The sequence below is a fragment of the Lichenostomus cassidix genome, chromosome 5 (genome assembly GCF_008360975.1).
Source record: "Lichenostomus cassidix isolate B80296 chromosome 5, HeHo_3.0, whole genome shotgun sequence".
In the NCBI taxonomy this organism is placed as follows: domain Eukaryota; kingdom Metazoa; phylum Chordata; class Aves; order Passeriformes; family Meliphagidae; genus Lichenostomus; species Lichenostomus cassidix.
This window is the reverse complement of record NC_139486.1, coordinates 35,062,657-35,090,215: the sequence shown is the minus strand read 5'-3', so window position 1 is coordinate 35,090,215 and position 27,559 is coordinate 35,062,657. Positions and strand designations below refer to the sequence as shown.

Below are 27,559 nucleotides of genomic sequence, written 5' to 3'. Positions count from 1 at the left end.
GGTAACAGCATTTTGTAGTAGCATCTGAAATTATCACCTTTTACAAATCACTAAGAACTGAGGATGTGTTGAGATGCACCTTTACACCTACAATTGATAACAAATTTCCAGCTGCTTTTCAGGGTGCTCTGCTTTTGCATTACTCAGACTACTGAAGTGGCTCATACAGTTTAGCAATTTGGCTCTCTGCCATATAGTAGTGTTTAGGCACTGTTCCTCACATTGTCAAAACGATTTGGCAACAAAACAGCAAAGGAAGCAACTCTGAGCAATGCTGGAATCAGGGCTTTTGAAGATTCTTGTGTCAGATCTTGTAAGGGATGAAACATTTTTACTTCTATTCAATTCATGTGCACAGCCTTTAAATCAAAGGCTATGTTTCTGTCATTTCTGTCATTTCAATCATATATTAGTATTTTTAATGGCTAATTTTCTTCTTCAGGAGACAAGGAAATTGATAAAATGTAGAAGGCGACTGGTGTGTTTCAGAATGTGACTATCAGGTCACTTCACACCACGTCCTCATTCACAAACTGAGTTTCAAAGGCTGTTACATCAAGGTCCTCCTTTCCCTCACCAGTGTTAGAACAGTTTCCCTGCAAAGGTGTAAATGTCACCAAGTGGTGCAAGACAGTAAAGGGCTCTGAAAGCTACAGCATTATAATGATTTTGGCACAATACTTATTTAAGAGATCTGTCATTGTAATACTCACCTGCACCAGAGTCCTATGAATTTCTGCCATTATCATATTTGCAAAGGTCAACGTTTTTCACCTCCTACAGAGCCCTGGCCACAACAGATTTCTCTCAGGACCACTCTTATGCAGCAACATAATAATTTGTTATCTCTGTTACAGGGGAGTTGCCACCATCAAATTCTCTAAGAAAGCAACTTCCTTCTGACACATTGCTACCTTTTTTTCTTCTCGTATTCTTCAGGAAAGGTTGAGAACCACACACAGTGTTTGCAGTGATTCAGTAACAGTCACATTACCTGGAAAATTAAATGACCCAAAGTCCGTAACTCTTTTCCCTCCAGGAGTTCGTTGTTCTTAAAATAAAATAATCGATATTGTACAGCTTTCCCACCCCTTTTCCTGTGAGATCTTTCAATCCTGTGTAATGCCGGCTGCCCTGGAGTGCAGTTGGCCTCACTGGAGCTCTGTACTGGTGCAGCAGTCAATCAGGGACAATTCTCAAGCAGGATTAAGGTCGCACATGTAATTTCTTTTAGTTAAGGGTAATGCCAAATGAATTACAACTCTATAGCAATTGCTGAAAATTTACTTAGTGCCATGCAAATCAAAGAGACGCTAATGGCAGTAACACTAGAGGCTGTATTTTAAACAGGGTTCCTTAAGCCATATGTTAAAGGGACTTACACTGGCAAGGAGCAGTTGATTTTGCTGGCAACAGCTTGTTCCTGCATTTCAGATTTGGGCAGAGACATGTAAGAGCAGGACTTTTAAATGTGCAGAAAAATTTAATGATGACACTGGAACAACCAACAAGCAAAAATCTCTTAGCCATAATTAACAAGTTCAACATAGGTAAATGATTTGTTCTTTCTTGTATTTGACTGATTTCACAAGGATATGCCTAATAGAAGCAGTAAAAACAACAATCATCATCTCTTAAATACCTATATTTTAAAATTACATTTCTTGTCTGATAAATCCTTCAAGCTTATTTTACCAAAAAGCCTCTGAAAGTAAGAAGCATTTTGGGAAGCTGAAAGCTGCATAGAGCTACTACAATTCAGTTTAAATAATTGAATCGAATGTCAAAACACCATGTATCTTAAAACTGCAAAATATCTGTCTATGAATTTTAGAAAGCATTTTTCTTTCATTGTAAGATAGAAGGAATCTAGAAAAATATTTTCCTTCTTTTCTTTTTCTTTTTTCTTCCAAGAATTTGAAGACAAACACTTTATTTAACTCCTTTCAATGTAAGTATGGGTTTGGACTTGGAAAAGTTGATGGGCTGCTCCAAAGCAGCAATGATTTCTGATAGCAATAGGTTCTGAAAGTGGGATGAGCACAGCTGGGTATTTGGTTGCTACCCAAGCACAAAGCACAGTCTTCATAAACCCATTCACTGTGCAGTGAGGATCAGCCTGGTTTAGAGCAGCTCTTTTGGTTTAGAGAGCTTCGTGGTGCAACACCTGACAGCAGTGGGACAAACCTGACAGTGCTGCTATTTTCCTACTTCTATCCAACAGTGCTCTGGTCTGAGACACAGCAGCTTCACTTGCTTCTTTCTGGAAACCTCACAAGTGTGAGGGTAAGTTCTTGACCTTCCCCACAGACTCTTGACAGGCCCAGTATGGTTTGGCTGCCTAGAAATATACCCCGTGGCACATCAGCCGCTCTGTACACTCTGAATTCAGCAGTGTACTGGTGAGTGTGGCAGGAACAACCTCATACCTTACAGTGCTTCTCAGCAAGCACAGTTTGCCTCGGCAGATTGGCACAGAACAGCCTTGTAATGCAGCAAAACACATTCATGCTGCTTTTAGTTTCTGGACAGGTAAAACTCAAAACCCTCTCTGTGTAAAGCCAAAGCTTTTTATTTAGCCAGCAACACTGTGTTCTGTTAGGTCTTTGTAAGTATTTTCATTCGTCAGAAGTTCTAGGAGAGAACTCTTAAAATATTTTCAGAAAGTAGTTTCACAAGTGACTGTTGAAACAATAAAAATGTAAATACTCCAGAAAAGAACCCCCCAAACTTCCCGTAAGCAATAGACGCAAAAACAAAGTAAAAGCAGACACATCTCACCGGCGGTCACAAGGCTCGCGCGTTTGCCCCGCGGTCAGCCCCGGGACACGCTGCAATGTCGCGGGGGGCTCGCCAGAGGGCGCTGCAGGAGCACGGACAGCGCCGGCCGCGCGCCCGAGTCGCATCGCGACAGGGACAGCGACACGTCCGTCCCGAGGGGCAGCGACGGACAGCCGCGGCTGGCGTACAGCTGCGAGCACATCTCTGGAAACATGTTTTAGAATGTTCCTGGTACCGGCCACGGAGCCCGCGGCGCTCCGCAAGGATTTTATGGCAAATCAACGCTTATTGCAATGAAAACACACCTTTCCTACTATAACAGACATTCTGCCGCTGCTTTCAGATCACGTTATCCTTTATCGCTCCTTCCCTCGTTTCACCTTTTGTCCATCCTCCCTCCTCCTCGCCCCAAGGCCCGGTGGCGGGGGGGAGGCTGAGCTCACCCCGCATCCCTCCCGATGGCAGCCGCGGGACCGGGCCGGGCTGGGCTGCGCCAGGAGCGGCAGGCGCCCGGGAGGTGGTGGTGTTGCCCGCGGGATGGAGAAAGTGGTACCCACGGGATGGAAGGCAGCGCCGGGGCCAGGGCCGGGGCGGGCAGGGGCCGCTCCATCTGCCCTCGCCAGCGTCTGCCCCTGGCTCAGGTGTGTGCCCCGCAACCCGCCCGCCGGCTGCCCGGGAGCTGCACAGGGAGGCGAGGCCGCTGGAAGGGCAGATGGAGCGCGCAGCCCTCTTCCAAGCGCCGCTCATCACTTTCAGATGTAGCTGATTTCGCAGGTAAGGACAGCAAACACAGACTCCAAGAGGAAAGGACAGGGGACTGTCCGGTCCTCTCCACACCCCGGGAGACACACGGGACAGGGAGGGACACTGTCTCCACTGAAGTCACTCACAGGGAAGAGAAGCAAGACGAAAATGTTCCAGGCAATCAAGACGCAGAATTACAATAAAATGGTAAAATACAACAGGTCATACCATCAGGTTGTACCTGAGAACAGGTACGTAAAGGCAGAGCAGGGAAATGTTTTGTTCATCTTCTGCTTATTTTTCACTTTCACCCCAGGACTATGCATTCAGAAGGAACACACTCAGATGTGCAATGTCCTCTTTTTCCTCAACAAGTCATCAGCATCTTGCATCAACAAGTTAACAGTCCCCAAGAAAGGTGATAAGAAAGCAGACACAGCACTCAGATCACCGTACCATTGGCCTGGGAGAGCTGCCAAGCAGTCGCCTGTCCCAGCACAGCCAGCTCACAAGCCTAGAATAAAGTCAGGTACACATGGAAATATTTGCAAGACCGAGTGGGAATGCTGAGCGTTTTACTGTGATATAGACCTTGTTTTTTATAAAAATATTTGCTTACGTTTTAATGGGGAGGCAAAGGCAAAGCCTGGACACAGGAAGCAAACTCATGTGGCTAAATGTCTGTAATCTGAACTTCTTTTGTCCTCCCAGAGGAAAATAAAACATCTCAAATGGGTTAACCACCCAAAAGGGTTAAAGCTACGACCTCATGAATTAAACTGAACCAAGAAAGGGGAAATGCAAGCAGCAAAATATATGAAATTTATTGAGGAACAAAAGTTCTGAAGAAAAAAAAAATTGGAAGTATTACAGCAAATTCATCTATAAAGCAATGCAATAGAAACAAGTAAAGAAAGGCAGATCCAAAAGAGATCATGTTAAACTGAGGGGAAAAAAATTATAAAGTCCCTTCTGTGTAACAAAATGTTGTCACATAGATGCAGGCACTAAAAATTAGATAAAGATACAGGAATCCATGGCTTTGACTCTGTATACTCATACGGTCCCTCCTCAGGAACACAACCCAAAGAATAATTTGCTGGATTGTTCACTGCATGGTGCCCTCTGCAAGAAAATGTTTTGGAGGATGTGGGATCAGAAATCCCACTGTACAAAAGCAAGGTAACTCACTGACACCAGATAAAGTGGAACAATAGTGAATACATACATGATGTTGCAAATAATACATCAATCTCAATACAAAATACTCTTCCAAAGCCCATAGAATAAAACTACAAGTCAAATTAACTCTGACATAGCAAAGGCATCCCAAGTGGCATTATATTTTCTTTGAAAACATAAAATTACCAAGTCTCAAACCCTGAGTCCTACTGGAAATGAACTGTCTTTGGTGGGCTACTGGGAACCCTTTCCTGGATCTGTCTTCTCAGGACTGCCAGGCTATGAATCTTGAACCATAAGAGATTCAAAACTAAGTATAATCAAGAAACTATGAAGGCTCTTGCGCTACATGTAAAATGCAGTTGGTATTGACCATTCTTCCCTTTTTCTTTTACCCATCAGTTCCACATATTATTATCATCAATACTTACTGACAAAAAAGGGTGAGACACAGAATACTTATGCTTCAGCTAAAAGCAAAGTACAGGCAGAATCCATCTAAATTTTCTCCCAGACATCAGAACTCTCTGAGGGACCTCACAGAGATTGGAGGGTTACTTATTCCTGTCCTGGCCACTTGGCATTTTCAAGAAGAGAGCCAACAATTACAATTTTTTGTGATGTAAAAGTTTTTCCATACAGCATTAAATTGCAAGCTGATTGCATAGATCAGTGCACACTCAAGCAATTTGCAGAGAAATTTTAAGAAAAGCACTTTTGAGATGAAATATTCTAGAAAAGCCAACTTCTTTTATTGTGTCTTTCCTCCTTCTCCCCCACAGTAATGTATGTAGAACAACTCTGGCCACACCTTATATTCCTCAGTTAAAAACTGCCAAGTTTCTTCAGCCAATTGCAATCACACTGCCGCACTAGGGCTGGCTGTACCTTCTCCTCCCCTTGCTGTACCCAGCATTTTGGATGTTGTACCAACTGCACTGCTAATGGCACTGTCACAACTCTGATGAAGCCAGTTGAGAGCATGTCAGGTCACTTTTTACAACCATGTATCTCACAAGCTCAGCAGATTCCATCCAACATAGTGATTTATTCTGAAATAATTTCTCAGCCTGTTCACTCTCCATTAGCTTATGCAGCATGCACAGAGGCAAGTAAGAAAGGAGGAAGAGTAGTACAAATTGATGGAGAAAATATACAAGAAGCAAGAGGATAAGCCTGTAAAAAACCAGGCTGAAGGAATAAGAACATGGATGTTGAAAACAATGATAGGGATGCAAAACTAAATCGCGCTTACAAAACCTAAATGGTCAAACGCTAATCTAAGATGCATGAACACGTTTTCCACTGAATTCTGTAACAGTCCATGCATATACCTGAATGTGAGTCAGAAACATAAAAGATGGCAAAGCTCTTTTCTGCTACAGGATATACCTGGACTTCATCAGGGACATCCAAACTTCCATTCTGGTACATTGCCCTGTGGCTTGGGAAGATGATGTAATGTTCCTGAAGGACAAATATATGGCTGAAGAAAGTGTAATAATGTCTTTCAGGAGAGCTGTAAAGATTAATGAATTGGTGTTTACTTAACACTGTGAAAATATAAAATGCCTTGTAACTTCATAGTGTTGAACATGAATACCAATTCCTGTCAGTAAAGCCACCCCAGTCCTACTCTCTTGTGCAGTCTCTGCTTTGTAAAGGCTCATTTCTGGTTCTACCCTCACAGACTGAAACCTGTCAGTGCTGTGCAACTTTTTATAGCACTATTCTCAGAGCAAACTACAGTAGGTCCCAAGGCAGATAACTCAGAATATTGTTTCCAACTTGAGAGAACAAATTGAAAGAGCACTATTTACATTCTCTTGCCAGCTTACTCACAGACTGTCTTGTGCAAACATGATCAGACCACAAGAAGGTTGTGCAAATTTGAAACGAAGGACCCAATCAAGTAACAGCTTCACTTCACAGCTCTGACCACCCTTGCTGCAAAATCCAAGCAAAGGCTGCCAGACTATGGCTAAACCAGCAATTTTCTGCCAGGAGCTGATCTGGTGAGAGGGGAAGAGGTTAAAGCAAGAGATACTTACTTCCTAAAGTAATGAATATCTTTTACGCGTTTAAATCTGAAAACACACAAAGTCATGTCATAGATGTGAAGAAGACAGCTTTATGATAAAGTGCAGCACAGCACGACAAATTATTGACCTACTTCTTCAAGAAATATCTCTCATGCCAATGACATACTCATCCTTAAACACACCCTGCCAGTATCCAACATTACAAGATACAATCAGCATCTCCAGCTTTTCCTCAATGTCCCACTAAAAAGACACAAGTCTTTCTTCAAATTACACTTACAAAAGCCCAGAATTATGGTTTCTCTTCTGCTACAGATGCTTTTTGTATTGTGACTTAACTCTCTTTAAATTTAGACCTGGATCTTAAAAGTACCTGTCTTAGTAGGTCTTGCGAGTCCAAGTCTGGAGTCTGTTCTTGTGAGGCTTCACTGAGGCTATCAGTTCTCAGTAAAAAATAAACACACACATGGATTGTATGGGCATGGCAAGGTTTTGGCGGGGGGGGGGCTACACAGGTGGCTTCTGTGAGAAGCTGCTCAAAGTCTCCCCTGTGCACTGACTTCAAGACAGGCTTGCTACTGGCCAAGGTTGAGCCAATCAGTGGAGGTGGTAGTGTCTCTAGGATAAGGTTATTAATAGATTTGAGTTTATTTCTCATTATCCTACTCTGATTTGATTGGTAGTAAATTCAATTAATTTCTCCAAGTTGAGTCTATTTTGCCCATGACAGTAACTGGTGAGTGATCTCTCCCTGTCCTGATCTTGACCTCTGAGCCTTTTGTTATATTTTCTCTCTCCTGTCCAGCTGAGAAGGACGAATGATGGTGCATTGGTGGACACCTGAAATGATGCCAGGGTCAGCCTGCTATAATACATCAGTCAAAATGGACATCACAAAAACCTCCAGAAAAATACAAAAAATGCCAACAAACTTGTAGTCTGTCCCTAGTGATTGTCCATTTTATGAGTAGACCATAAACAGATCAGAAGAGCACAATTTATGATACTTATTTCAACATGGTAAACTGTTCTCCTGCTCTTCCTTCAGCCCATGGGAAATAGAATTCTGGCCCCCAGTTGAGAGAAGAAGCCAAGGGGTTGTTTAGCCTGGAAAAAAGGAGGCCCAGGGGGTGACCTTATCACTGTCTACAATTACCTGTAGCAAGGTGGGGATTGGCCTTTTCTCTCATGTAACAAGTGATAAGGCTAGAAGATTGGATATTAGGAAAAATTCCTTCACTGGAAAGGTTATTAAGCATTGGAACAGGCAGCCCAGGGAAGTGGTTAAGTTACCATCTCTGGAGGTATTTAAAAGATGTGGATGGGACACTCACGGATATGGTTTAGTGGTGGATTTGGCAGTGTTAGGTTAGTGATTGGACTCAATAGTCTTAAAAGTCTTTTACAACCTTAAAAATTCCATGATTCTATAAGGGAGTATAGATTTTTCCATTATTTGAAATGAAAACACAAAATGGCAAAGATGTATTTATTTCATGACCACTTCAGATTGAGTTCATAAGAAACTGATTCAGGATATGCAATCAAGTCCTGGAAGCAGAGCAGAAGAGCATACAGCAGGTTTACCATGGGCAACAAGAAGAAGAAAAATTTTCAAGCATTTGCAGATGCTCAAGAACTAGACAGTTGTCGGCAATGCCCGTCTGAAGGACTACGGGCAGAGATGGCCAGTTAGCACTTTTGGGGCCATGTGGCCCATGAGTGTTTCAAGTGGGGCTCCCATCCTGAAGGCATCCCCTGCACAGGAGCTTCTAAATCCCCTGAATCTCTGACTGCAGAGAAAGAGCCCCTGCATTTCTGGATTGCCATCAGAACCAGCAATCCAGCATGGGGAAGTGGATACCATGGGAGGCACCTCCACCTGCTAATCACTTTTTCAACTTTGTCACTTCTGAGGTTCTAATATGGGGTCAGGAAGTTGGTGCCTTTGAGTTGGCTGCCTTGCTAGCCCAGCAAATGCTTTGACCTGTCACCACATCAAGCTGTCATGACTGGACAACAGCATCTTGGTTAAGTTCTGGTATAGGGAAGAATATAACTACTTCTAAATACAGACCAGTTCAACCACTAATGAGTCCCTCCCTGTGTAGACTGAAAGCTCCATACAAACCTACAACAGCACCTGACAAAGCACATGCCAATGATAACAGCCACACTGTTGATGTGGCTTAATTTTTTCTTGGTATTAAAATAATGTAAGAAAAGTTGATCTGTAGGAAAAAAATAATAGGGGCTTTTATCCTTTTAGCAGGATGGATAATCAGTGGCTATCAGGAATGGAGATAAGTAGGTCCCCACCTGTCTTAGATTCAACTGATTTTTTTTTCCATTTAGATCTCAATTTTATCATCTGGTTATTAAATGCACATCTTTTGTCATAAAACCCATTTTAAACCAGTTATATGTTTATGCTAATTTATAATGCCCTCTTTCATAAAACTAAATTGTTGGGTATTTGTATGCTGTCTGTAATTTGGTATTCTAAAGTAGTAATTCTGAAAGCAAAACAAATGCACCTCCTTGCTTGCTTTTCATTTTCTTCTATTTATTTGCATCCCTTTGACTCCCTGAATACAAAAAGACATGGATATTTCCCTCAGACTAAAATTGGGCCACGGAAGGCTAATAACCATTTGTGCTTTTGAGAACTACCCCTGGACAGATTTGTTACATCTCTTTAATTTTGTAACAAATTAACAAGTTGGTTACATTTGTTACCTCTTGACTACAAAAGACATCAGCTGCAGACAAACTACCAACACAACAAAAAGTTGTCCTACAGACAACCTTTCTGAATTTTTAAAAAATATGCTGGATGCAAGTTTCAGAAATTACTTTGAGCCTTTTGTTCAATTTTCAAAACTGAGAGGCCCTCAGGAACCTACATCTAACCAGATTTTGACAAGATGTATTGGCATGATAGTTAGAGCCATTTTTTAACGCCAGGCTTATTTCAAGAGAACTTCAGGTGTTTCACCTAGCCACGCAGATATTGGAGGAACCTGCATTTGGTTTCAAGCATTCATCTCTTTCTTGAGATGGCATGTAGACCCTGAATAAATTCAATAATTCATCAGATTGTTTCTTTTTGCCTTACAATTCAGCAGCCAAAATTTTGTAAAACAGTTTAAGATTTCTGGGAAAACCTGGGCACATTTTTTTCTTTAGTTATGCTTTCAGGTGTAAAATGATACGTTAAAAACACCCCCTCCCACTATGTGGGAACATTTTAGTTCATACTCAATAAATTAAAGAGCTATATAATTCATATCAGTTTTCCAGTCCTGCAAAGTTTTCTTTTAAAATGACCAATGATACATATCAAAACTCCCCCGTAGGGGTAAGTGGGTAATTTATTTCATGAAAGTATTCAATACTGCAACATTAAAGGGACAAAACATTCTGCAGAGCACATACTTGATTAAATGTAAACCACACACTTGGTGGATTTTTTACTTTTTGGACATTACAGGCATATCTATAAATCCAAAATCTAAAAAAAAAACCCTGAAAGCCAAACAAAGAAGTTTTTTATCAAAATGCCACCATTCAGCATGATCCTAAACATGCATAAATGGCTAAAGCCACCCATGTGACTTAAGAACAGCTCAGAGATAAGAAAACAAGAGTGATGTCAAGTGGCAAACAAGGGTAGTAACAGGTCGAACATGTTTAGGTAGGATGTGATGGGAAAAGGAAGGTTGAATAATTTCCTTGAGCTGCAGAGAAAGATTAAACCTTCAGGCATGCCTAGACAGCAAGGGTGAGATGTCCTCTGTGCTGAAGGTAATCAGTGCAGGATCTTCCTGCACAGAGCAGTGGGCTCTCCATGGCACTAGCAAAAGCATGTTCTCAGCCAGTCTCTTCAGCTAACTGAAGAATACAACAGAATATCCATTTCAAAGGGATCTACAATGTTAATCTAGTCCAACTATCACATACTGTATTAATCGGGAAAGGAGCAAAGGACTGCTTTACACATCTCCATGTTAAACTGAAAATTCTTCCAGTCAAACACCAAAATCTGTGTCTGTGATAATACACCTTTGTCTCTATCACAAACAACCTAAAAAGTACATTATGAGTACATTTTCAGGATTTTATGCATGTCAACCTAAAATGCTGAAAATATTTAATCATATCCCAAGCCTTCTAGCCACTTCCTAGAAGGCTTTTTTTTTCTTTACTGTGAGCTTAAACTATTTGTTCCATGTATCTGAAAGATGTAAACACAATCAATCAATGCAGAATGGCAAAATATCTGACTATGAGCCCCACCATATCCTATCTATCAGCAGACAACTGGAGACTGAGGAACATACCTCCATAGTATCGCTAAATATTGCATTTTTTCTTATATACTACCCTAGATACCCACTACAGGATCCATGGCCAGAGGGTCGCTGGTGGCCATCGGTTTGGCACAAATGGGCATTCTAACTACAGCCCTTGGAGCCTGCCTTTTGCTGTTCACATCTGCCAGCTTGCTCCGTGTTAGCTAACAGTGTCACTTCAGAGAAATCTTCGGTACACTCATGTCTCACAAGGTGAGACCGGTCCCTTCAGCAGCTGCAGGTTATTAGGAAAAAGGCAGGAGGAATAGTACACACAAGAAAAGGACATGCCCTGTATCTTCTGTCCCTCCCAGCACCTACAGGGAGCTTGCAAAGATATTGTCTTTGCTACAATGATTTAAAGTGCAGCTGCATGCATGGATACCCACAGCAGCCTGCCTTTGCTGGAAGGTACTCTTTCAGAAAACTAGTATCGAGACACCAGCAGGTATCCTGCAGAGTGTCACTTACTACTGCTCTGTAGAAACCTACCTCAGAATAGAGCACTTGCAGCAAATTCCCTAAACAGATGCAGTGCAGCCGCTCTAAATGCCAAAGGCCCTTCAGCAACTTCTCACTCAAAATATGGTATTGCACATTATCATCACTACTGCAGCCCTACCTGGCACCTCTGATAATTTACAGAGAGGAGGTTCTATATTATCCCATGCCCCCAAAACATACCATGAAAATACCATTTTCTTCACAAAAGCTTAAGTTACAAAAGTCAAGAATAAATAAAGGGATAAGCTCATGCAACAAACAAAATGCAGCTGCCATTCATGTTAATGTGTGAGTCCATAAGGCTTTTAATTACAAGTAGGACAGCAGAATTCCACAATACTTCTCCAGAAACAAAGTTTGCTATGCAACAGGACAAGACAGGAGGAACTGTGAGTGACAGAGGCAGGAACAGGCTCAGACTCAGTCAAGCCGATCAGGTACTGCCAAGTGACACAGCTGAAGAGCAGATGCTACCTCCCTTTAATTTGTCAAAGCCAGCAAGGTGGCTCCATGGACTCATGCAGACATGACACAAAGCATCTGCAGGTTTTACCTCTCACTGTGGCAGCATATTAATCCACCTCTCCCAGTGTCATCTGTAAAGGACACCCTCCTGTTCTGCAGGGCAAACCTACAGGTGCCTATTAACAATCACTGTTATCCAAAAGTGAAAATATGCAATTGCAGATGACCACAATCAAGGTGTGATGGCTTTTCAGTCTCTCCTCACATACCGCTCAAGCTCCTGTTCCTGTGTGCTGTCTTGCCACATATTAGAGCATGTTTGCTTTAATGCCTGAAAAATGTGGATTATTTTCAGAGAATCGCAGAATGGGTTGGGTTGGAAGGGACCTTAAAGATCATCTAGTTCCAACCCTCCTGCCATAGGGAGAGATCCCCTTCACTAGACCAGGCTGCTCAGCGCCCCATTGAACCTGGCCTTGAACACCTCCAGGGATGGGGCATCCACAGCTTCTCTGGGTAAACTGTTCCAGTGCCTCACCACCCTCACAGTAAAGAATGTTTTTCCTAATATCTAATCTAAACCTACTCTCTTTCCCTTTGAGCCATTCCCCTTTGCCCTATGACAACATGCTCTTGCAAAATGTCCCTCTCCATCCTTTTAGGCTCCCTTCAGAGGTGGGCTTGAAGAAAGCACAGTGGGTGAGGTCTCAGAATCTGCCAGTGGTGGGAGGTACCACATATATGCAAAAAGAACAGACCAGACCTAAAGGGTGAACTACGAGGAGGAGCATCAGGATTTCTTAATTTTAAGAGAGAAGCAATTTTAAAAATGTGATAGTAAGGCACCTACTGCAATATGCAGATGCAATTCTCGAATAAACTCTCCCTAAAATGGGCATTGCCTTTTCTATGAACAGAATAGCCCAGGAATCCCAGGAAAGAGGAGTGGGTGTTGACAAAATCAGACATCTTTGTTTAAAACTTTCTTTCAACAGCATGGCCCCCAACCAAATGAACACTACTTTAACAACAGTAGTCTCAGAATGACAAATCTCCAGCCTGATACTGCACATGCAAAGCTTTTTCCTAGTCTGGTACTCTACACCCCAGCATGACTTTTCCAGTGCTCTCACAATCTGCTCCTAAAGTGCTGAGACTATTTTAGCTCACATAATGTGAATACCTGTTTCAGAAAATGCTTCATGGCCTGAGACTATTTGAAGAAAACTCATGAGCTCATCCTTGAATCTATCCACATTGGTAACAAATCCCTTGACCGCTGAAGAGAAGTAATGAAAGGGAATTTAATCTTGACATTTCTGGATTAAACAGTTGACAGGCAAGGCCTAGTGGACTCAGTAGAACAGAGGACAGCTGTTTCCAGAGCTGTGCCTAAATTGACAGAGTCTAGACATTATGAATGAGAGCTCAGCAGAGCTAAAAAGGCTTGTCACAGCAGAGGTGGGAATCCAAATTTTAATGATTCAATTAAGGAATGCCAAGGCTGGTGTAAAATGCTGAGCTATTTCTACCTCGGTGTCCCTATGACTGCCCTCACACTACCGTGGGTGTCATTACATAAGGTACACAATCCTTTAGTGGAAAGTGGATTATTTAAGGAAAACAGCTGGCAAATTTAGAGCTAAGTAGGAACACAGAAACGTCAATGCCAAACCAAGAGCATGTCAAACATGACCCAGATACCTAATTGGAAGTTATGCTCAAATCTAACTTGCACAGGGCTCCAGAAGCAGGCTGACTGACTACAGTACAGAGGCTGCAAGAGGTACGCTCTTGAGCTTTATTCCCATGATTGCATTAGATACTGCTCTGATCTCTCCTCCCCCTTCCCCAGCTTTAATGTCACAATCCTTACAAATTTGCCAGGAATGGGGAGGGTAGAGCACTATTACAGAATAATGATACAAAGAGCCTCAGGAAGGCATCAAGGCTGCCAGAGGGCTTCCCCCAGCACAGAGAGGTGGGAGCTCAAGGCTTCATGTCTATTCCCAGCCAACCTGCTTTGAGCCAGCATCCACCCACGGGGATTGCTGAGCTGTGAGTAGGATGCTCTCCCTCTGTGATGCTGGCTACAGCAACACATCTGCCTCAAGCACCTTAGCCTAATGGGCTGAGCATTCAGCAGGCTGAATGAGCAGAAAGTTTGTTGCTGTTGTTGTTGAGTTTGGGGTTTTCTCATTGTTTATGCACCCCCTTTTTTTTCCCCTTTTTAAATTGTGTGTTATTTATTTCTTGGCACATGTCATCTCCAAGTATCTCTTACAGCTCTCCAAGAAAGCCGCTGTGTCAAAGACCTAAAGCTCTTTGGAGTTCTAAAATCAACTCTCTCTACTTAAAAAAACCCAAACGAACACAAAGCTTAATTATAATGCACTGCCTATGTAGCAATGACATAAATTATGAACATGAGATGCTACAGTGCAAAACCATAAATAGTATTTTAAAAGATTTAGTCTTCAGATTTTGCTTTTTTCTGCTTGACAAAAGAAATAAGCTTTGATGAATATGCCACTGTCCAATTCATTAGCTTCAGTAATGATAGCCTTGCGATCAAAATTTTATCAGAACACAGTAACTTATTTTCTATGGTTACTTCTGCTTCCTTAGAAAGGTCATCTGTCACTGTCTCTCTGGTAGAAGAAAAACACAGACAGCATTCAACAAAACACTGGACGTTTAGCAGATCTCATTCAGGAAATAGGAATAAAACTTATTGAATAGTTAGGGCAAAAGTAAAATATCATGAAAGAAAAATCCATCACAAATTATTCAGTCAGTGAATTTGACTATCATTTTGGCATCAACTAGCAGACAACTGAGTTTCAAAAAAAAAAAGCAACAAAAACCCCCAAACAAACTAGCAAAAAAAAAAACCCACAAAAAAACCACACCAAAAAACCAAACCACCAAAAAAAAAAAAAAAACCCCACCAAAAAAAGAAATCCTATCCACAATAAAATAGGTTTAAAAACAACATAGTTTCTATGTAATACCACATAACATCCTACAATAACTGGATGTAAAACCTTCCACTGCTAGAAGCACATGTTACTTTTCTCATCAGTCTATGTTATTTTTCTGCCTGTGAGTATAGTTAGCATATTACATTAACCAACTTTGTTGTCACTTTTATTAGTCTTTCCTAGGTTAGAGTTAGTCTGCAATCTTGGCCGTATTGTGGAGGTATCTACATGGAGAAAATTCTTACAGGGCAAGTGACCTTGCAATGGAGCTGAATCCTGAGACTCTCTTCTACCAAAGCACCCAGCCATCAAACAGGAATTAACTGAACGAAGACCTAATTGCTTAGTTTTATTTCTCTGCAGGACCAAAATATAATTTTCTTCTCTGCATGTGGTAGTGAATCATACATCAAAAATATCCAAGCTCATCAGTTCACACCTTACTCAAAACAAATCCATGGGAAGCCAGCATGCAGTTTTGAGAGCTTTATCCACGCAGGAAAAAAAAAAGCCTAAGAAAACATGCAAATGTATATATTTATAGCAATGGATATGCATGGAAAGCCTGAAAGCTTTTTGTTGTCCTCTTTGCCTTATCTTACAGAAGGTTCTAAAGCCAAATCTATGGTGCTTTCAGGTGCAAATACATAACAGACCAAAGAGCCAGAATAAAACAATGCTGGCGGAACAAAACAAGCTATTCATGGACCACTGCGGGTATCCACACAAACCAGGCCATACAGGTTATCAAGTCTAGCACTATGCCATCCCCCTCCACCTACAGCCTCTCGTGGAGATGTATTCTCACTGCCCAGCACAGCTTTCAGCAACAGTGATTTCTGGCTATTTATGGCTAGTAAAAATAAACTGGTGGTCTGTGTAATTCTTTGTACTATTTAAAGTAAAAAAACCAAACCCAGCCCTTCCTTTTCACCTCACCCCCAAGAGTTACATTAATAGTAACTTCAGTGTTGTAACTGAGATATATCAAACATACGATACTCACCTATCAAACCTAACATGTAAAAATTATTCATGAGACTGGATTAACAGTTATTGAAGCTAACTCCTACATTTCTTTACCACACACTGATTAAAGTCAGGAAATTTAAATCCTAGAAGAAACTCTTGGGGTTTTTTGCGAAATAAACTCTCTTATTAAAATCCAAATAAGAATCTGCTCAATAAATAATACTCTGAAAATTACTTTGACCTAAAAAAGCCAAAGAATGCTGGATATCAATGAACAGAATCTATGCATGGAATAAAGAGGCAGATGTACTCACCTAACAATGTGAATGGGTTATTTTTCAAATGGCTGGAATGGCATTGAATTAAAGCAACAGATTCAAAGAAATGGCTGTCAAACTACACTCAAAGGTTTGTGCCTTCACTTTGCTATGTATTACCACTGAGCATTTACATATTGCTGCTTTTGCAGTACCTCAAAGTAAAACTGGTTTGTCTAAGGGTCTGATCCCCACATGCTCCTCAGTGGGGATGTGGCTTCTTGGGCACAGCAGGAGCTAAGCTGCTCTGCTGTGGATCTGATGCTCTGCAGCCCACAGGAATGCTGGAGGCAGGGCAGAAACAAAGCAAGAGGTGTGAAAAAGCAAAACTGTGTTGGTAGATCCTTCACCACACCACTCCCAGGTTACTATGAAGTGAAGACAGGAGAGGCAAAGTATTGCAGCTTGAGTGCAGTCTGCTCAACACTCACATCCAGAAAACAAAGCTACACAGTTATTATAATTAATCTCTGCTCTTTTGCTGTGTCATTCAGATCTGGAAAGAGCCTTCTGTAATAAAGCTGTGCTTTTGAAGATAGCAAGATGAATGCTGAAAAGCATTAATCATTCATCCCTATGTATTTCTACAGGCATTGAAACAGTGTTGACTTTTCTTTTTAATGCTTTATTCATTAGCCACAATATCCCATCAGCTAAATGCTGTGTTTCAAAATAAAACTGCAGTCAGCAACAAGACCCTTCTTAATATGTAATATTTTTTGTTATTGTGGCTGAATTACCAATTCATCTAAACACTGGAATTCAACAGGTAATTTTTCATGAAATCTGTCTCTATCCAGCTTTTAGTCTCAACTAAAAGGCTGAAAAGCATATTTTGGTAGGGAAAAAAAATTAGGCTATTTTTAGTAGATCTGCTTTGTTCCAGGCTCATAGCTTTCATTTGTTGCTTTCTAGTCCAGTAATTTTTATGATCATGTTTGTCAATAAGAAAAATTATAATTTTGTGTTCTAATTTCTGCCCACATGGCTAGAAGGTCGCCTTGGGTTTATTTTCCCTTTTGACAACATCTCTGATGTCCAGAAAAAGCAGATAACTCACTGCAGAAAGATAAAGCTGGACCATTTGGTGATTTGCGTGATTTTTCATTTTAGTTTTGTTGGCCACAGGAATATCCAGGCAGCATAATTATTTAAGTTTCTGATTTATCATAGCTTCACTTGACAGATGCAGAGGTTCAAATACAGCAAGGACAAGTAGGACCAGGAAGGACTTTCACAATTCTAATGTACAGAAGTTAAACTTCTCATAATATTCTGGGCTGTAGCACTTAAGAAACCTTTTTATTGACTGAAATAATACTAAAGCCTCAGAATGTGTTTCGTAAGTGTTTCAGTGGCCTAAGCAAAATTTTAATGCACCCCCTGCTGTGACGTGCGCTTCCTCCAGTACTTTTCATCTCAGGTGTGACTACTTAAAAGTGCTGTCATATGAAAGAACATAGTTATGAAGAGTGTCCACTTTAAGTGATGGTTAATTTTATTTCATCATTTAGGATTTATCCCATAGTGCATACACACATTTTTACAAGATATGTAAGCTTCATGTGATGTACCAAGCATTCTTTTTTGGAGATGAGCAGCCCTAAAGAGGATGGAGAATGATGAACAAGACACACGGAAGCACCATCAACAGCTAGCTATGGAAACCATCCTTCCTCTCCAAGCTCAGAGTAGCTATCAAGTCACACATACCCCAGTATTTGGGCTGGGTTTATGCCACACAGCAAGGAAGGAGCACTACTATGGAATGAGCAAGACACAAAACACATCACATGAACTCCCCCTGAGCTGGGAAAGCACAATACAGACACAGCACTTGTGAGAAAGGTGAGAAGCTGCACGATGTGAACTGTAGCTTGGTTGCGGCAGAGGGCAGTGATACACAAACACTCGCAGTCCTGGCTCTGCACAGCGCCTACAAATGCAGAAACTGTCCTTGGTTATTTCTAGCATCCTTGGTTATTTCTAACACTTACCACTCTAAGGCTTATCCTTAACAAAATTTGCACATTATTTACATGTATTTAAGTGTACACATGTGCAGATGCACAGAGAGATATATTGAATATCCACTGTTTAAAATGTTAATTCTGATTGCTTTCTCTTACTTCTTTGACAACCATGTCCTATTTGATTAATCTGCTATCCCCGTTGTCCTCTGAAAATCAAATCCTTTAAGCTTTTGCTTCACAAGGTGTTGATTTGCATCTTTACAACAGGCAAAAAATTGCCACACTTCAGGGAGCAGATTTTCATCTTTTCCTCCCTCATCCTTCTCACCATTTGAAAGGTAGGAAGCTGGATGCAGTTAAGAAGAAAAAGGGGGGGAGGAGGGAGCTATGGAGGAAGACAGCATAAGTCCTTGACTCCTTAACTAGGTTAATTTGTCTCCTGGCATGCAAGTAGAGAGCTTAAGAGAAAGCTACAGGAAAAAAAACAATTGCAAGGCATGTGGTACTCATGTAATTGCTGACATGTCTAATGCTGCATGATTTATGGCAGCTTTGAAATACTAGGCTTCTTATTGAGGGATGGATGGATTACATTTCCACTGGGTGCAATTTGAAGAGATGTATAAAAGAAGGAAATGTAAGTTGTTATGAAGAAGCCCAGTCTTTTCTTGAATTAGTTTAAATGCAACTTGCTCAGAACAATTGATTTTTTATGAGAAATAAATGGATTTGTATGTTCAACCAGTACTTGGCAAGCCAGTTTCCACCAAGCAATTGCTAAACTGTTGAATTTACTGTGCAGCACCTGCTGTATAGAATTGTGGAAAACCATAAAAATTTATACAGTATGTAAATATAAACATATGTCAATTTTAACCTATGACCATGTTATTTATATCATTCAAAAACTTGTAAACACACAGTATAAGTTTGGATATTGACTTATATTTTGGAAATTCTTTTTTGTTTGTTTGTCTGTTTGTGCTTTTTGTTTGCTTGTTTTAACTAAATAGACTCATTCATGCTTAGCAAAAGATGGAACATGGTTTAGATTTGGGACAATCTGCATCTACTAACTTTGCCTGAAACAGAGTCAGTAGCACATTTCAAGCATACTATTTTTTCAAAGCAAAACTACAGAGGAAAGACAAAACACCTAGAATGAAACTACCCAAATGCTGTGGGAAATGTGTAGCAGACTCAGTCCTGCAGTACAAGCCCTGTGTTAATGTGATGCAAGCAGCTGGACAGAAAGCCTGGGGAAGCCAGGTCTATTCATAGTCAGCTCATGGAGGCTTTGGTCTCAATGACTGCAGTTTCCATAAGGCACCAAGGCAAGTTCTACCCCTGGAAAAAAGCATAAAGGAAGCAAACATTCTGGCCAAGCACTCAGTCTTGCAGCCTGCTCTCTGGGCCCTGCTAGCTGATGGGTGATGGCTCTTGCCACTATTGCCAGTCCTGGTCCTGCTCCCCATGCCACAACACCCTTTTTTTGTACAGTTCAGCTGAACAGAGGCCTTTCAAACTCTGGACACGAGGAACTTATTTCTCCCTTGTCCTTCTGCCTGCTATATTTGGATGAGAGGTGTGCTTGAGCTCCTATGAAGGGAAAAGGTAACAAACACCCTCAGACTGGCCCCAAGTGAGCTCATTTCACAATGGGGGTATGAAGTTCTCCAGCAGAACTTGTCTGTTCTGAACTACATCAGGGAACATTATCAATAATGAAGTCTTTCTTTCACAATGCCATGGGATTTCCATACTCCAGCCAAATGCGTTTTCCTTGAGAGAGTGACATTCTGATGTGCTCTGGGACAACTCCACAGGCACTTGCCAAGACACATGCTGGCTTCTTCAGACAGAGACACACAGCAGTTTAAACCTGGTTTAGCTCATGTGTCTCGAGTAGCAGCATGCCATCTGGTACATTTCAGTAAAACTGGCACTTTCTGCTGAGAGAGGTCCAGGGCTTATAAAAGACAGACATGGCAGGACAGGAGTGAAATGCACTGGCACGACTGTGTGTGCAAAGCTTGCATGGCAGCACTTAACCCAAGCCAGCACAGCTGGGATGTAACCCATCAATCCACCCACAGCCACAGAGGCAGCACTGGGAGCAGAGCAAGATCAGAGAGTGCTGGGGTGAGGGTCAGGAGCAGTGCACAAGCAAGGGACTGGCCAGGGGACTGCTGCTGGGAGGAGGATGTATCACCCAAAAGGGAGCTGTGGGGACAGCCATGCTTGAAGTCAAGGGGTATGGATCAGAATGAAGCTGTATTGAAACCTCCTGGGAGGAGGGTGGAATTGTGCAAAGATTTTAGACTGCATGTCTCCCTTGGGTTATGGTAGCAAACATGCTGGTACACAGAATCAGACAGTACACAAAAACAGGAGAATGTGCAATGAGACTGTGAATGTGGGGCAAATGGGGAAGCACGAAGGAGGCTTTTTGTACTGGAAAGTTCAGCTGTTGCAGCACTAACTTCTTTCTGACTGGTTTTGGCAGTGCTGTATACAACCAAGTCTGAACCAGTGGGAGGAAAAAGTATATGCGTTTGGGCCTCCTAGCAAAAAGGAGGTTAGTTTTGGGATGCAATTATATGAAAATCAAAAAGAAGATGAGAAAGCCAGTTTTGTTGCTGGTTAGTATAATGAGATGTTCCGACAAGAGTCTGACGACTGAGAAAATAGAATTAATTCATTTACAGAAACAAAATCTTTACTGAGAAAATTTTTTCTCACTAGAAGAGAAATGTGCAACTCCATTTATTGCAGCAACTGCCATCATATGCAGTGGCTGACAACCCATTCTGGGTGTGGATCACAGCACTACTCAACATCTGCCCCCAGGCATTTTTTCATTCCATACTCTAAACTGAACATCGGACAATGTCTGACACATGCACACAGATGCCACACAGACTGGTCCCATCCTGCTTTCATTCTCTATGGCTTGCCTGTAAAAGTGAAGACTTAACCAAGAAGATAATGGTGTGATGTGTCCTCCTTCGACTGACCTACTTCGAGTCAAAAGACCAGGAAGAGGATACGCAAATCTACTTCCAATGCAGATTGAAATGTGTCTTTGGCACAGCATCCCCACACAGACTCATCATACATTCAAAAAAGCTTTTTCATCCTTTTTCCCAGATTTCTGTTGTCAAAAGAGGACCATTATTGATAACTCCCCGAGGCTCCTTCTCCTTGTGTTACCCAATACCTCATTCACACCTAAGGCATCAGGACAGATGAAAGCAAAACAGAGATGAGCAGTTCTTCCCCTGGTATTCAAACTTTAAATCAAACACCCACATTGCTGTACTATAAACAGTGCTGCCTGTTTGGAGCACCAAGGCACTCCTGTAATATTTCTTTTCCTTTAAGATTTTATATTTCTCCTGTGAGAAACAATTACAACAGAAGTGTCAAGCAAAAATAAATCCCTGTTAACCACAGTCACTGTGAGCCTGCCAAGTAAATCACATCTCAGCGTTGCTGTTCCATTTTTCAGGTAGAAATAAAAAGTGTGTAAGAATGCCTTGGTCTAGAATTGAGTTTTCCCAAGAGGGGGTACAAAGTTTTTGAAAACACAAGTTCTTCTCCTGAGTTCATGACATTGTGTGGAATTAGAAAACTGAATATCCATGACCCTAGGAGTAATTCACGTTGGAAGGATTCTCTGAAGGTGTTCTAGTCCAACCTTCATCCAAAGCAAGGTCAAATGCACAGTTAAGTTAGACTGCTCAGTTCAGCTTGGCCCAGGGGTTTCTGAACAGCTGCAAGCCACTCATTCCACAGCTTTCCCAGGACACTGGGCCCATGCTCAGCTGCTCTGACCACAAATAACTTTCTTCCTATATCTAAATCTAGTTGGGATTTCTTTCCCTGCAATTTGTGTACATTGTCTTTGGTACATTCACCATGCACTCCTGAGAAAGGATCTGACCCTGTCTTCTCTGTAGCCTCTCACTCCCTTCAGCTTTTCCTTCCCCAGACTGAACGAACCCAGTGACCTCAGCTTACATTTAAATGTAGGTGATCTTTCCTCTTTACCCATCTATCGCAATCACTGATATCATATACACATTTCTTTTGGTTTTGGTCTACAAATAGGTAGGTCTATGCACATGAAAGGAGAAATGACAAATGGAGAAGACTTTGGGCTCTCTGCATGGCTGTTATTTTCCCATACTTTTCAAACTCAGAGGCTTCATGAGCTGTCCATGCATCATAAGGGAGTTGCCTTCAAATCACCTGAAGGGAATGTTACTAAGCTTGTTCCTCTCCAAATCTGAGAATTTCTGTGGGCTTTGAAGAGAGGTTTTGTTCTTATTTTATCTTCACCTTTTCACAATTGCCTGTGTTGTGAAAACCAGCCATTTCAAGACAATGCAATTGCAGCTGCTGTTCCAGGACTGAGTGCAAGTGAGCAGTTTCCATCATGCCAGAGAGATGCTAACCATTGTTTAAAAATGCTGTGAGGTCTCCTGTTTCCTTTTGAGTAGCGTGTGGTGGCTTGGTGACTAGATCAATTACTTCTTTAATGCTAAGAATTCTAATCAGAATATAAGAAACCTCTTCTAGCTGAGTCAGTCTTAAAATGTCCAGTCTGTGTATTGCAGACTTGAGCTAATGGAATGAGTTTTCAAATCAGATAAATGGTTATTTTTCCCAGGAGCCTTCAGCAACACTTAGCTCATACTTGATCCAGCCACAGCCTGGAATTTAGTAATGCAATTTTCACATCTCATTTTAGAGACATATTCCTTTTCCACTGTAAAACCCTAACCCTGCAACTGTCAGTTACACTGAGTCACCACCCTGAAATCAATTTCAAACAGGAGAGCCTGTTGCTTAATAGAAAGAAATTAACACTGAGATGCATTTAAGTATAAACTTCATTCCAATTTCTATATTCCCTGATTATCCCCCAAATTCATGTACATTTGTATTCCATCCCTGTAGCTTAAGTTGGACATTTTTTCTGATACAAGGAAATCTAAACACACTCCTGAATTATCAAAACAACTTAAAACTCTGCTCAATCCATCCATTTTTGCAGTAAAAACATTTTTTAAATGCTTCAGCTCATATACGCTCCTCTGCAATGACTTGACAGCAGCTGCACTGCCACCATCCCTGTTGACAAGAGGTATTTCCCCATTACTTTACAATAGGATAAAAATGAGTCCCTTTGAATTGCCCATCTTCTCTCAGCTTTTGATGCTGTCTATAAGCAATAATACAATTTTTTTCATTTTTAGTGACCATTTGAATTTTACTGCAGCAAAACCAGTCACAGAGAATGATGTCCTTCGTTTTCAGAAGAGGAGGGGAAAATTCTCTGAACAGACTCAGTGTATGTATCTGGCCTGATATAGAAAAAGACTGCGAGACAGAGAAAGCTGTGTTTGCTTTACAAAGATACAAAATGTAATAAATTTTAAGTCTCAGGAGTAGTTGGATATCTCACACTGGACAACAGTCTACTGGTGGAGAAAGGGAAAATAGTAGTTTTGTGCCACTGTAGTCAATACTACTATTGAGTCAGTAAAAACAGGTACCTGAAACCCAAGGACAAATCCTCCATACAATTTACATCACTCTGAATAAACTCATTATCTATCAATGGCAAAGGTCTTCGTTGCACTGGAAGATATTCTGTCTAGAAAGACATGGAGGAACAGTTCTGTATTCTGACTCCCAGTTTCTGCACCACCCACAGTTTTGTACATAGAGCTTTAACAAAGCAGCACACATGCAGTAAAGGCATTTCACAGTCCTCTACCTGAGATCAAAGTCCAATAGATATCCGGCTATGAGTGAGGAAACAATTTCAACTTCCTTTCTTGACCTCTTCTCTAAGATTGTCCTCTAAAGTATGCCCCTGTCATGGGGAATGACTCTGACTGATGATACTCTGAAAGCCACAAGAACGATGTAATATTTTTTAATAACTCACCCCAAAGAAATATAAATGTTTGTTCATTAAAACAGAAATAAGAAATCTTTGTTCAATCCTTCAGCCTGAAACAGAACAACATGCAGAACAATTAAGCAGAGGGGGACATTTTTTGCTTACATTTCTTCTTTTTATGGCTTTAGTATGTTTATTTAGAGCCAGCAAGTACCAGCTCACATTCTCTTCTTTGCCAACTGGAGTTCTTACCCGTGACAACGCTGGGGATTTTGGACAGAAAGCTCTTGACAGTGCGGATGGGAACCCCACCTGTTTTGTCATCCTGCATTCTCGTAACGATGTCTTCAATCTGTCAAAAGAAAGGAAAGACTTTGTGATTTATGCAAAATTATCATTATGACATTTATATACCATGAGTGCTTTAGAGCCCTGCTGGTAGAACGGACTTCAAATATACCATGTGTATCACTGCCCAAACACAGAGGTGGAGACACAGCTACCTACCCAAATTTAAACGCTGAGATTAGAAATCACGAGACAACACAGATGAGCTTTGAAGACAGTGGTTGGATACTGACACTCCAACTGCAACAGTGCTTTATCTTTATTTGCTGACCAGGGGTGACAGAAAGGTGTTGTTTGCTCCACAGATGAGCTGGGTTACACTTCAACCAGTTTAAGGATGTTCACATCCAGTCCACCTTCCCCTCTGCTCCCACATTCTTTTGAATCCTCAATACTGTAACCTTGGAAAAGCTTTCATTTTCCAAAGGGTGCCAAAGAGCCACCGACTGCCCATGGCTTGTGAGGAGCGTTAGAAAAACAGCTGCAGAAGAACTTCCCCTGCCTCATTTTATTGGCTAGGATGGTACATGTCCATGGTCAGCACACGAAGTAAATAACCAAAATAAAATGATTGTAGAGGAGAACTCAGTGGATTTTCACAGCCAAGCTACCTTTTAGTTCACAGGCACATGCATAATCCATCACCTACAGAAACAAACATGATCATCTTCAAAAGCCATGGCAATCAGAGGATCCAATTACTGGAGGAAGGAGCTTAATCCTCCTCCTGCTTACTCTAAAATGGGAAGGGATTTTTGCTCCTTTTAAGGCTACTCTCCATGCATTTATTTGAAGTCAACACCAGGGACAACAAAAAGCTGAACATAAGCACAGTGCAGAAATTCAGTATCTCCAAAAACTCTCTTCAAGTTAATAAGGTCTCAGAAGCCCAACAAAAATAAACCCAAAGCTGTTGTCTCTGTTAGATCAAGCAGTCATCAGCACAGCCCCACCTGCTGTTGTTGACAGGTGGCTGAGGGCAGCCAGACAGGGAGCACAGCTCTGATTTTACCCAAAGATTTCCTCCTCACAGATGCTACAAAACAGAACCACAGCAGAGAAGTTACATGATGGGAGCACGGCCCCTCTCTTCTAAAGGCAGCCTAAGAGCTCAACATGCTCCCTTCATCTCTGGAAAGCTACTTCATTTACATATGCAAGTGAGGTTTTTTCACAGATTTAACACCTACATTTCAAAACAAGTTTAATTTCAAGTCTTCCCGAGGTGGTAAGACAATCTCCCTGCCAACTTCAGGCACTGAATTTGATCACTGTGTTTTTAACCTCAGGTTACCACTTCACTGAACTGTTCACACCTTGTTTATATATTACTTTTAATTTAACACGTCCTGAACAAATTCTCAGCAGGAATGAAGTCAGGAAAATGAAAATACCCTGAAATATTCAATATATTACATGAGCTTTGGGTACTTACACAGTTAATTTGTGATAGAATAATTATACTTTCCCAACAACTGAATCACTATGAAAATTAATACCACTTCTCCCTGTTACTTTGCATAGCCTTATGCAAAGTTGTTTGCTGATCAGAGCATTAGGCTTTTTTCCACTCTCGGGATATCTGGAGAAGTAACTGCTTATCTCTGATATCTGGAGGGGTAACTGCTCTGCTAAAGAGTGGACAAAAAGCATTTGATTTTGTTGAGAGGAGCCTGACAGCATCACTTGTAATCAACCCAGACCTACAAGGCTACAGTGCTCCAACAACAGACCTACCAGGCAACAGGGCAGCTCAGTCACCTGTGAAGGGTGGACCAAGAGTCACAAAATCTCAGAATGGTTCAGGCCAAAAGCGACCACTGTGAGTCATCTGGGCCAATCTCCCCGCTCAGGCAGGGTCATCCTAGAGCACATGGCACACAGTTGCATCCAGACAGTTCTTGAATATCTCCAGCGAGGGAGACTCCACAACCTCTCTGGGCAACTGTTCCAGTGTATGGTCCCCTGCACAGTAAAGAAGCTTTTCCTTGTGTTCAGATGGAACATCCTGTGCATCAGTTTCTGCCTGTTGCCTCTTATCCTATTGCTTGGCAGCACTGAAAAGAGCCTGACTCCATTCTGAGTCTTAGACTTCATCCCAGAAGGTCAGCCAGACTAAGAGCTGCTTCTGCAAGGCAATGGAAACAGACATCAGGGAATGATTTTTCCATGCATATTATGGGGAAACTACTCTGAAATGCATTACAAGTACCCCATGTCTCCAGGAAGAGTTAAGGGCTTCAATAATAACAAGAATAATGTTTGGTAAAACTGTTGTTTTCTCTTTTTCTATTTGAATAAAGAGTTCAGAATGAAAAATTACCTCAAATAATTACTTCAATGCAGAAAAATAAACTTTTTACTCCTTTGCTCACTATAAGCTAAAGGAACACCAGCATGATTTATGTCATTAACACTCCAAGAAAAGTTCAATTTCAAGCAAAATAAAACTTTAATTATCTTAAAAGAAAGATACATCGTTTTTACCTAAACTATTCCCTGTTTCAAGCAATCAAGCAGGCACTGGTGTATCAAATGGGGCCATTAATTTCAGTTGCTGTTACAATTACAAATATCTACTGCATTTTTAAATAAAAATTAAGCAAAGCTACCCTACAGTTAACTCCTTCCCAAAAGGCTCCTTCTTACTTCTTGTCTTCTAGCCTGACTGCACTGCTGGCACTGACTGCTCTCCTTATTTCTAAGTGTTGGATGTTTCTTCTCTCCTTCTCTTTCTACTCAAATGCCACACCTCCATTCTTTCCTGTCCTTTCATCTGATCTAGACATAACTACACATGTCATCCTCCTACAGCATGCCCAGAATTTTCAGTCTGCTGCCCAAGAGCCCACAGGGTTACAAGCCCCTGGTTGTACATACTCATTCCATTCCCAACACACTTTTCATGTGCTCTCCAGGAAATTTCTGCACTGCTCGAAGAGGACAGCATGGCATACTCAAAGAAACATTTGATG

The 27,559-nt window shown here is 41.4% G+C and overlaps 1 protein-coding gene across 8 annotated transcripts in view; it reads right to left on the bottom strand.

The window, feature by feature from the left end:
* Window positions 1-27,559, bottom strand: part of RGS6 (regulator of G protein signaling 6) — a 261,853-nt gene that overhangs the window by 80,168 nt on the left and 154,126 nt on the right. For 6 of the 8 annotated variants that reach the window (XM_085062225.1, XM_085062222.1, XM_085062226.1 and 3 more), the window contains one exon: window positions 24,489-24,588. In XM_085062225.1, coding sequence (XP_084918351.1) covers window positions 24,489-24,588 — 100 coding nt within the window. The remainder of the gene's footprint in view (window positions 1-24,488; window positions 24,589-27,559) is intronic. The other 2 variants (XM_085062227.1, XM_085062229.1) reach the window with 1 other exon arrangement.